This window comes from Parasteatoda tepidariorum, chromosome 3 (assembly GCF_043381705.1).
Source record: "Parasteatoda tepidariorum isolate YZ-2023 chromosome 3, CAS_Ptep_4.0, whole genome shotgun sequence".
Classification (NCBI taxonomy): Eukaryota; Metazoa; Arthropoda; class Arachnida; order Araneae; family Theridiidae; genus Parasteatoda; species Parasteatoda tepidariorum.
Genome location: NC_092206.1, coordinates 2,482,053 through 2,494,253, shown reverse-complemented (window position 1 = coordinate 2,494,253; position 12,201 = coordinate 2,482,053). Strand labels below are relative to the sequence as shown.

At 35.5% G+C, this 12,201-nt stretch overlaps 1 protein-coding gene across 1 annotated transcript in view; it reads left to right on the top strand.

Annotated features, from left to right (window-relative positions):
- Positions 1–12,201, top strand: part of LOC107454503 (sodium/hydrogen exchanger 9B1-like) — a 24,290-nt gene that overhangs the window by 7,704 nt on the left and 4,385 nt on the right. The window contains exons 3-9 of the mRNA XM_043053252.2: positions 405–486; positions 2,061–2,243; positions 3,667–3,842; positions 5,237–5,340; positions 5,927–6,079; positions 9,108–9,207; positions 11,150–11,286. Of these exons, the coding sequence (XP_042909186.1) occupies positions 405–486; positions 2,061–2,243; positions 3,667–3,842; positions 5,237–5,340; positions 5,927–6,079; positions 9,108–9,207; positions 11,150–11,286 (935 nt within the window). The remainder of the gene's footprint in view (positions 1–404; positions 487–2,060; positions 2,244–3,666; positions 3,843–5,236; positions 5,341–5,926; positions 6,080–9,107; positions 9,208–11,149; positions 11,287–12,201) is intronic.

The following is a 12,201-nucleotide window of genomic DNA, read 5'->3' as shown; positions in this document are numbered from 1 at the left end:
ATATAACGTCGTTGCCGAGTGGAAGGATTAAAACAGGTCTTAGGGGGGAAGGAGGGTACAAAATTTATTTATTTAATATTAGTCAGAGCAGTCATGAAAGTGTGTAAAAGTGAACACGAAAAGTTGCGCTCCTCGGTTATATGTTAGGGAAAATCTTGCAAAGCAAAAACAGATCGAGCGTTTCCCACACAGAGCAAAGAGGAAAATGTCCTGCTTTTAATTAAATGCATACATGAGCCAAAAATAGATTTAAGAACAGGATGTGGCTTTTAAAAGTGTGAGAAAGTATTTCAATTAGGATAACATAAAAAGATCAATTGAAGCTTTTTATGTTTTATATATATATATCAAGTACATATATATGTACTTTCTACAAATAATAAATGTATTCTTTTCTCTTTTAGGGATATTAATTGTTGGAATAATGTTTCACTCGCTTCTCTCATTTGAGAAATATGTTTCCGTGTGGTGGTCCTCGATTATTAGGTAACTTATTTTAACTAAATTCGTCGCAACCAATGAAATACCAAGAAACTAAATCGGGAAAAGAAATGATTTCATTTGATTTAAGATATGAAAGATGTGATAAAAGTTGACATGTTTTGTGCGTTAAAAAGATAGGCGCCCATTCTCAAGAGTGAATGAACAAAACAAAAGGGATTTAAAACAGAAAACGTAAAGTTGTTAATCAAAAATGGAAACTAAAGGAGGAAAACAAAACTAGAAAAGCCGCGGTGGCCGAGAGTGAAAGCAAGGTACGTTTTCGGTTTCAAATCTTTTTGTTTCCCTTTTCATGTATGACGAGTCTTGAGAATAGGCTCCTATTTTTGAGTGACACATATTTTAAGCAAGTTTACATTTTTGTTAATGCACACTTTGACTCGCGTCCTTTTTCGTAAACATGCATTTTGAATGGTGTCTATTTTCGTAAACACGCATATGAACTGTGTCCATCTTTAAAAACATGCTTTTTGAGCTATGTGAATTTAATTGACTTTGAGTACAGGTGGCATTTTGAGCAGTGTCCGTTTTTATAAATACGTATATTTTAAGCAATTTTTCCATTTTTGTTACGAAGCGTTTGGAGTTGTGTCCATTTTAATAAACATGCATTTCGTGAACGCGCATTTCAGGCTGTGTTCAGAATGAAAATCTATTAATAATAAACTAAGAATAAAATTATAATTATTCAGAATAAAATCAGCTTTTGCTGAAAAAGCACTGTGAGTTTGGTCGATAAAGAAAATTCCGAAGACAAACAAAATCGGCACGAGTTTCCTAATTTTTAAATTTGAAGAAAACGTTGTTGTCTTCAGCCATTAAGGCGGTACTGAGAGTTTTCTTGTTTTTCAGTGGCGCCATCTATGGTCAAGAATTTTACTTCTGCCCCACCCATACGTCACATCAGTTTTACAGGGCGGATCCATCCATCCACAAATCGTAATTTTGACCTGAATTAGAGAACGACCCATCTCAATATCCCCAGGGTTATGGAGCGCTTTGTGACCCGACATATTTAACGTGCACCAGTCCACTACACAGAGAGTGGATCCAGACGAACCAAGAAAACATTCTTTCACCTAACTTCCCTGATTATCCCGAGTTAACTCGGGTATAATATCTCGGGCAATGCGTTTTATCACGTATTTATTCGGCCGGGAAGCAAATCGAAAAATAATAATGTTTTGTATATACGATGGTTGTTGAATTTAGATAGAGTAACAAAAAAAATGGCGTTCGTGAAGTAATGCAGATGATGAACATGTACAAAGACTAATATTTAACTTTTTTCATTTGCCCGAGATCATTTGGGATAGTCAACTGGTGGTCAATTAAATATTTTTCACACGTAAAAAAAATTTCAACTTGTGTATGGTATTTTGTTTTAGTGCCTTGTATTTATTAATAAAATAAAAAATATATATATTTATTTTTTGCATTTTTTTTTACAAAAAAATTAATAAGATAATATTTCTTTCAAAAAAATTGGTTAAATATGAAGCATTTATCACTTAGACATAAATGTTTTTACTGAATACCTGTATATGTCTGTTCCACAGAGATTGTGCTCTCACTGCCATACTGCTGAAAGCTGGCCTCGGTCTCGACCCAGACAAATTGTCAAAATTAAAACTCGCCACCTTGAAGCTCTCTCTCATTCCCTGCCTGAGTGAAACAATAGGAGTGGCTGTCTTTTCCAAACTCTTTTTAGGTTTGCCATGGACTTGGTCACTCATGTTAGGGTGAGTTTCACATAACTGTGGAGTTTATTTATCTATGAAGAGGTACCCCTTTACAGAATCGAGTTAGCATGCCTTATATACTCGTGAATTGAAATTGTATTTTTGTAGTGGTAGACACACTCCCCCACCAGAATTATATCTGTGATAGAATTCGATGAGCGGGTGCCTCTAGTTGGCTCATTGCTGTTTAGTGAGAGGCCGGGAGGGCTGTATTAAGATCACCGTACTTTTGAGTGCTAATCATGAGAGCTGTATTAAGTTCACGGTCGTGATTGCTCCTGTGTTGCCATTAGCAGTCGAGTGTATGCAGGCCGACGTTGTGTGTGATCGAGACTGAGTAGCAACAGCGCGAGGAGGTGAATAATGTCGCTGTCACAAGTAGCAAGTCAACTGTTAAATGTGGACAATCCATCGAAGTAGGCGTGTTCAAATCGAAGTGGGAGTTTCTGTCGCGGTAGGCGTGTTTACATCACGTCCGGGTCACCAATGTGTGGTTAGTCATATTGACAATGTCAACATTCATCTATGAAAAGGTACTCCGTCATAGAATCAAGTTAACATGTCTTATATACCAATGCACTGGAATTGAATTTTTGTTGTGGTAGACACATTATAAAACAGTATGACACCCCCAGGGTTGAATGGTATGAAGAACATACACTGAAATTATACTCTCGGGAAATTAAAAATAAGACAAAAAAATTCATCAATTCATTCCTTTAGGTGTCATTAGATGTTCTATATGAGTGGGGGGGGGGCTCCTTTGCTGAAGCACACCATCCCCTTTATTATGGATTCATGGACAAACTCTCCTATCGGCGATCATTTGTACTATAATAAATCACGTGATGAATGATCTCAAATGTTCGATTAGCATATCATTCTGCTACAAACCTCGTAAGTTGGGTTATGTTTCATTTTACTGAACATGTTGTTATTGTTTCCCATGCTACTTGCCGGGACTAACCAATAAGCAACCCTGCGTGGTGAATCAAGCAAATTTAAGGAAGAGGGAGGTTTTTCAGTGGCGCCATCTATGGCCATGAATGCACACACACACGATCGTAATTTTGACCTGAACCAGAGAACCTTCAATTCTCGACCTCCTGGACAGGGGTTCAACGCTGTCCCGGATACTGTAGATGGATTCATCTCGATGCCTTGTCTACCGCGAAAATATCTATAGGTTGATGGAGAGTGGCTATCCACATTTGCATCGTTACATGATATCAAAATTACACACCTCTGAAACAATTTGTCAACTGCCGATACGAGAATGAAATATCGAAAGTGAAAGTACATAATCTTCGAGGAAAAAAAAAGACAAGAGGGTAACTGAAATCTGTTTAGAAAGTGTAATAATTAGTAGGAAATTTCTGTAAATTTTATTTCTGACGATTATAAATGAAATCTTCAATTGTAGGTTCATCATATGTGCTGTATCTGCAGCAGTATTGGTGCCCGGGATGATTGATTTAGACGAAAAGCGATTTGGTACAGAAAAAGGAATATCTACTCTGATGCTGGCCGCTGTTTCTCTTGACAACACTGTTGCCCTGGCGGGATTTTTCCTCTCGATAAGCATTTTAACTTCTCAAGGCAATTTCAAAAAATTGTTTCTTAAGCTTACGTAAAAAATAAAATATTATTTTTTCTACACCAATAAGCATGTTACTCTGACCGTTAAAACGTGGCTGACTGAAAAACAAATTGTTATTACAATTAGAAAAAAGGTGTCGAAGTTTACTATTAAAGGTAATTAGCTACACCCAAATTATTCTCAGCTTATGACCGGCATGCTTAGATTATTTCTTCAAATATACAAGGGGTGATCAAATGAAAAGGTGCGAAACGACACGGTGGGTACAAATGTAGACTTTATTCAAAATATACACCATAGGCCTGTGCACAGCGATCCCACTGATGAACAAGCCGCAGGATTCCTTGTTCCCAGAATTCCTGGGGTCTTGACGAGACCCAGTCCTTCACAGCGTCCTTGAGTATGTCGTCCGAGTTGAAGAGCTTCCCTTTCAGGTATTTCTTCAGCGGACCAAACACGTGGAAATCGCAGGGCGACTAGTCCGGATTGTAGGGCGGATGGTCCAACGTCTCCCACTTGAACTTGGCCAGTTCCATATGTGTGAGTCTGGAGACGTATGGACGCGCGTTATCGTGGAGCAGAACCACACCCTACGTGAGCAGCCCCGGTCTTTTGTTCTTGATGGACCTGCGTAGGCGTCAGAGTGTCTCACAGTACACATCGGAGGTAATGGTTTTTCTGTGCTCGAGGAAATCGGATAACACCTCGCAGCCCCTCAATCGTCGAATTTTGCAACGCGAACGCCATCCGGTGCCGCATCATTTGGACGCCGCTTTTGATAAGAGCCTATGCTCTCTCCTGCTCATGTGGGCACCCGCGCATGCTCCGATCCCACTCAGAGACTCCAATCGCATCCCGAGATGTCTCGCTACGTTCTCCCATAGCGGAATATGCAAATATTTAATTGTTACGTTTTTACGTCGTTTCGTACCTTTTCATTTGATCACCCCTTGTAAAGGTATTTATATATCTTCTCATTTAAGAAAGCATGTTTAAAATAATTTATTTTGTTAAATTAGAACTAAAAAAAATTATCGTATTTTATTAATATATATATTTGAAATTGATTTTTTTTTAAAATCATTGTTTTTCTTCATTTTTTTAAAATTTATTTTCAAAAATATTTTTTAAAGGGGGCCCCTAATGGGTAATCCAGCTCAGCATATGACGATAGTAAAATACTTTTTATTCAAATACATTTCTTTTAACACTTGATGTTCAACTATTAATTCATTCATATGGGGAGAAAAAATTATTTAATAAAACAAAATTGTTGACCTAAGAAGGAATTTTTTTCTTCTTTTTTATATTACTTATTTTTGATTATTGCAATCTTTTGTGAACTGGATTTTTTGTAGAGTGTGTGTTTGAATGATGCAAAATATGATTTTAGAAATGACCAGTATGTTCTTGCTGAAGAGAGCTCTTGAACCATTGATCGGAGTATTGTTGGGTGGAGCGTTTGGTCTGCTGATGGGGTGGATAACATCATCTAAGGTGATTCTTAAGGAATGATTTTTTTTCTTTCTTTAGAAAAATTAATATCCAAGATATTTTTTTCACCAGAACTTTGCCATGCTATCTGAAAACTCCCCTTCTTTCTACTGTATGCCCCCTCTCTTTTTAAAGATTAGGAGGTGATTCGAGTTGGAGAATTGAATTTTTTCTAGACAAACAAGTGAGACATTGTTACCAATTTATTTTTCCATTTGAATCGAGGGAGGCCCTTATAACTTCTAAACTATTCGTTCGATTGCTTCATTCCATTCAGCTGGAAAAGATACACATTTGAAGCAATGCCTCAATTGTCCATCTAAAGAAAATTATAATCTCTTCCACAAATTTTCAAATCTCCTACCTCAAACAAACAAAAAAAAAAGGAAAGTGTACAGAAGAGAATGGAGAAGTTTTAAGGTGTCATTTAATAAAAACATGACAAAGCTTTCGCAAAAAATATCTTAGATATTGATTTTTCTGAGGAAATACTCTTTTTTATTGCTATAATGATTGGACTATAACCCCAACTACTGTATAAGAACTTCATCATCATTTTTGTTTAATAATGTAATTTCTTTAAAATCAGGTTTCATATGAGCGAGCTCTTCTCCTATGCCTGGGAGGTCTGAATTTCATATTCTTGAGCAAAAGATTAGATGTGGCGGGTGCTGGAGTGCTAGGGTGCGTGACTTTCACTTTCATTGCATCTCTCAGGTGGCGAAAAGACATTACTTCATTCGTGAGTTCAACAATTATACACTCCCTAGCCATAACTATTCAAAATCTTAATTATCAGAGAGCTGCTGAAACAGGTTTGCACCGGTAATATGCATCTCATCTGACCCTCCTCCTAATAAATTAAAAATGTTAATAAAGTGTCTCATTCCAATGCAATTAAAAAAAATTTGTGGTGAGAGTATTATTCGTGCAAAAAAAAAAGCAATGAAGTGTAGTTATCGAAATTTAAACGTTTTTTTCCGTAAACGTCAAAATTTTCCCTGCATAATAATTCTTTTTTCTTTTCTTTTCCTTTTAACATTTTCACCTCTACGCTAAGAGTTAAAGATAATCTTCCGACGAAGCAGAAAGATTTGCTCATTATTATTTTACAAGCAAATAATACACGAGAAACTTAATAAGAGTACTTTCCATATGGTAAAGACAACCCTAAAATGTTGGTAAATTTGATGTAAAAACTTTGTGTAAAATGAAGTATTTCTGGAAACGTCGCGTTTAAACAGTTGTAATATCGAATTTCATTTGAACAAATATCGATTGTGTTACTTTGTTATGTGAATTTAGTTCAGAGCGTGGGTGGGAGAGAGATAGATCTTAATTTGATCCAATCATAATTCAGGAACGATTATAACAGATCTATTGTTGATCTTGAATTATTCATTCTTGGACAACTTTACATTTTTAATTCATTCATCTTTTGTTTATACCTTCTTTAAATAGATTATACGGTCCGCCATTGGTCACTCTATCCACAAAAAATAACATTAAGCACAGGAGCGACCATTTCGTTCACTATATCCGGGTATGTTCACTATAACGGGGTTTGACTGTATGTCTATAGTTTTTGCAAAGTTTTTTGACAAACATTTTCTTGTTGAATTGGGTGTATCTGACGAGCTGTCAAAAGCAAGGCGACTCAAAACTTATGCAAGAAGTGATCGAAGGTTAAATTAAAAAGTTTTTTTTTTATTGAATTATATGGAAAAATTTAAACTCTCTCAAACATTTAAGTACACAGCAAAATTCATTTACTGGAAAGTTTTTAAATTATAACCGAGATGTTATCTAGAAATATTCTTTCATTTAAGTTGTGATTTTTAATTTATTTTAGATGACTCCTACAAAGCTAATTCTTAGTGAAAACAGAAACAGAGAAGCTTATTATTTCGCAGAAAATTTCCACAATTTCAAGTAGATCAATTCGAGGTATTTATCAAGCGTTGAAGGAAAAAAAAACCTTGATTTGGACTTGCTACAAGTGTTCAGACAGATAGGCAAGTTTGGAAATTAATATCAAGGCAAAACATGTCAATTTTATTTTATTTTATAACCGTCGTCGAACAATTGACCCAACTTTTGGGTTCACGGTACCGTGTTCAATGCCGTAGCCTTGTCATTTTGAACCAGATCCAGAAGACAAGGGAACTTCTGGATCAAGTATCGGGAGAAGTTTGCCTTCTTGGAAATCTTTTTGATGGAACTAATCCGCATTTGCGTTACATGGAACGGAAAACTACGAAAGCCTCCCACGACGACAAGGAGACTTTTCTTTCCTCCAAGCCCTGAGCATGTACCTAGGTTATACAAAACCCTTAACCATAAAGCTCAGGACTTGACCCCTAGTCCAGCTCCACCCCAGGCAAAGAACGGGCCCAGTCAGCGGTATTTATTTTGATATGTACAAGACTGCAGTAAATAGTTACAGTGATTCAGAATTTGTTACTATGCTAGGTTGTATACATGAGATAACATGAGCCACCACGGCTCAGAAATATGTCAATTCGCCAAATGGAAAATGCCAAATATATTCTTCTCACATCTTAACCACATTATAAACGAGGCAACAAAAAAAAGGAAACATGCGTCGGATGGTTAATGATGAGGGGAAAAAAATGGAATTTAAATGAAACTCATATTGGCCTTCGAAAAAGAGTCCATTTTTCAGCAAGGATGTTTCCTACATGGAAGACAACATCTGAGACAGTCCTGGGAGACTGTATATTTCAACTAGCAATGCCTCGATACATAATTCGAGTCAAAATTCTTGATGGTCCCATCTGGTGGTTTCATGATGGTCCAGCATCACTTGTTGGTCACCATCATTCAACATTTTCCATTAGGTGTTCATGGTTTTTGATATGCCAGCAAACTTCCATCATTCCATTACGGAAAATGCTACTTTAATACTACGATGGTTAACCATCAACTGAAGTTTGGTTCTCATGAACCAACATTCCATGTGATGGTTCCAACTATACATTTCCATGATGGTTTAGAGGGAATTCTTGTTGGTTCTCAGGAATATACCATCCAAACAATTTTTTTATGCTGGCCCATCATATATCAGTTTGAATTCCTGCATTGGGATGATGGTGGTTCATGATCGTTCACACATTTGATTTCTGAGAAACTTTGATGGAAATTTCTGATGATTCAACATGAACAAACCATCAAAACAAGTTGCTATTCATATGTTGGACCCTCATAAATCAGTCCGAATTTCTACATTAGAGTGATGGTTAATTATGTTGGTTACCATCAAAAATATAGTAGTTCATGATGGAATTATTGATGTTTACCATCAAGATTATGTTGATCCATCGATGGAATACCATCAAATATTTTAACTTTAATTTGTGGTGGTCGACAAAAAATTGGTTTTCTCAATAAAATATTCAAGTATTAGACTGGTCTGCCTAAATCCAATTGAGATCACTTTAACCAGCTAATTAAATAGAACACTGTAGCACCCTCCCACAGAAGCTAATTAATTCAACAGAAAATGATATCAAGAATAATGGGGGAACCATATTTATGTAAGATTATTTTTAAACTGCCAAACATTTCACCTCTAGTCTTTTTATTTATCAAAATTATGATAGAATAAGTGCTTTTTTTTAGCAAATTATTTGTTTCTGCCTTTTGCTCATGCTTAAATTTTTGAGATGGCAAATTGAATCGCAATTTTTGTGTGATACTTTTCATTGTTTTTTTTTCTGATGCTTTTTAAAAAATATATATATTTTCAGAACTCTCTCATCAGTATAATTGGAATGCTGTGGAAAATACTGGAAATTTTTCTTTTTGCTTTGATTGGAATTCAAATCTCACTAGACAGACTAAATTTAGGTAAGTATCTGCATTGAATTATCAGTATTTTAGCAAATATCACCGGGGTTTGTCTGCCTATTTAATTAAAAAAGTCTTTGATATTTCCTAATCTGCCTGACATTTTTTAGGCTCATAACAATTACCCTATATACTTTTAGTATAATTCGAAAATAATTCGAGTAGGAATTTAAAATGTTCCGGACACTGATTTTATAACCGTCGTTCAACAGTCGATCCAATTTTTTGAGTTTACAACTGCTAATGTTCAACTCCGTAGCCTTGTCATTTAAGACCCAATCCAGAAGACAAGAGAACTCCTGGATCAAGTATTGGGAGAAATTTGCCTTCGTGGAGGACTTTTTGAAGGAACTAAAGCGTTGCATGAAGAGGAAGGCCATGAAAACCTCCCTCGGTTAGCTTGACGGCAAGGGGACTCTAACCCATGATCTGTCTACCACTGAGGATATTTTACGTCAGCAGTGTGGTCCATGCACGCGCCGATTATACAATAAAATAAGTCTTCACTGCTCTAAGCCTACTGATAGAAATAAAATAGGCTAATAGAGCAAGGAATGATAATTTTTTTCATTCCAATTAGCCTAAAGGCGATGTTGGTTGAAGATTAACAAGTATCAGGCTAATTATAAAATACTGCAAACTTTTTCGTTGCAAAAGAGACAATATATTCAACTCTTTAAAATTTTAAAAAACTGTTCACTTAAAATTATGTACTAAATTCGTATCAGTGTTTTATTTCTTGTGATTAATCAGTATTTTTTTTTAAACTTTAAAGTCATTGAGAATCCTATTATCTTCAAAGAATAAGATTTCATCTATGCAATCTTCGAAGAAATATTTAGATTAATGCCTATTAATAAGCACGACACCCGGATTCTCTGAATGTTTTTATTGACAAATTTTTTTATTCTCAAAATGCCAAAAAAATACGATTTTAATAGTTTATAGACAACAGTTCATTGACAATTCATTAACTTTCCAAATAATTTAATAACAAAATGCTCAGCTACTTGCATAATTTGTTTCTTGTAATAATATTTGTGGCAGTATTTCCTGAAAATGAGTTGCGTTCGGGAAATCTGCAAGTAGTACAATTTAAGGAAACCGGTTACCTAATTTGTACTAATCTCAAAAATATTGAGAATTACTGATTAAGTGGAGAAACTCGAATAAGACGAAGAAAAATTAGTAAAAATTGAAAAAATATGACAATCAAGACTGACGTCATCAGGGGGTACCAGTCCTGCACTCCCTGAGGACTGGTCCCCTGATGACGGCAGCCTTGATTGTCATATTTTTTCAATTTTTACTAATTTTTCTTCGTCTCATTTGTTTTATTCCTCTTGGTTTCTCTGCTGCTTAGCGCATTTTTTCCATTCGGATGTTATTTTTATTAGTATTTTAAGTTCTTTTCTTAATAGTTGAGAAACTCGAAACATTTGTTTAATAGCAGAAAATATAATAATCAATTGTCACGAGTATTATGAACATCCCAAGTCAAAAAATTTGATAGTTTTCCATTGATAGACAACCTGGAAAAAATTAAAAAGTGGTAGTCATATTATTAAGATTTTTATTATATTGTTTGTTGCCACCAGAATATTTTATTTTTTCTCTAAGTAAATATATGTAGATCTGAAGATAGCAGATATGAAATATCGACAGTGGAATTTAATATTACGAAATTTTCCGTTTTTTATAACAAAATTGATAGCAGCGATTCATTTTATCTAGGTGCGTACGAGCCTTATTCTTTCCTCTGTATTTTTTTTTCATCACTATTTCTTAATTTGAAGTTGCTACGCTTTATAGTCTTTCCGCAACAAAATAAAACTTTTAAGCTCCTGATTGACAAAAGATTATATATTGCTTTTGCATATGTATTCTAAAAGGAAAAAGCAATGAACAATGTTTCTAAATACAAAATAATGTTGTTAAAAAGGTCTAGGTCTGGGGATCTTGTTCCTGGGCATTTCAATCCGGATTGTCACCACTTTCGTTGCATTGTGCGGCACTCAAATGAATTTCAAGGAAAAGATATTCATTTCTGCATCCTGGATTTCTAAAGCAACCGTTCAGGTAAATCACTTCTTTTTTAAATAAAATATTTTGACTATCCTAGCATGCAATGTTATCCAAAATGACCAATATAAGTGAATCAACAATTGACAGAATGTGTTTTCATAATGAAACAAGTTATTTTTCATTCCTCCGATATGTGGATTCGCTGTTCAATGGCTCTGTAGTAAGATGTAAGCAAATGCTCATACATTTTGTATTTTCAAAACATTTTATCTTTAGAATGCTGTAAATTTTATATTTCTAGCAAAAAATAAGAAATATTGCTAAATTAACAAATTTTATAACATTCATAGATCATTTCATTCGCAAAAAAAATAATAATAATTCTTTTTCTGTGCATGCCTTCACGCATTGACCCTCTCATTATATACACTGAGTGGCCAAATTATTATGACCACCTCAGAGTTTTATGCAAATGAGTTATTGCGTCACAGCGCTGCCGCTAGAGGGCAAGATAACTATAGCACGGGAATGCTGGACAAGTGAGTCATCAGTTATACTGTGTAGCTTGTTCAGATATGGGAAAGAAAAGTGATTTAACTGAATTTCAATGCGGAATATTGTGGGTGCGAGATGTGTCGGAACGAGTATCAGCAAAACGGCTGCACTTGTGGAGTGTTCTAGAGCAGCAGTTGTTAATGTGCACAAAGAATGGATAATCAAGCAAAAAACCGGGTCTCAACGTCAGACTTGTGGTCGTCACAGGGTACTGAATGCTCGATCAGAGAGAAGGCTGGCCAGGGTTGTGCAGCGCAACAGGAGAGCAACAGTGCGACAAATTGCAAGTGATCTTAATCAAGGAGCAACTGTGAACGTCTCTGAACGTACTGTTCGACGCACATCGCGCTGTATAGGGTATGGAAGCAGACGACTGAAGAGGTGGTCATAATAATTTGGCCACTCAGTGTATAT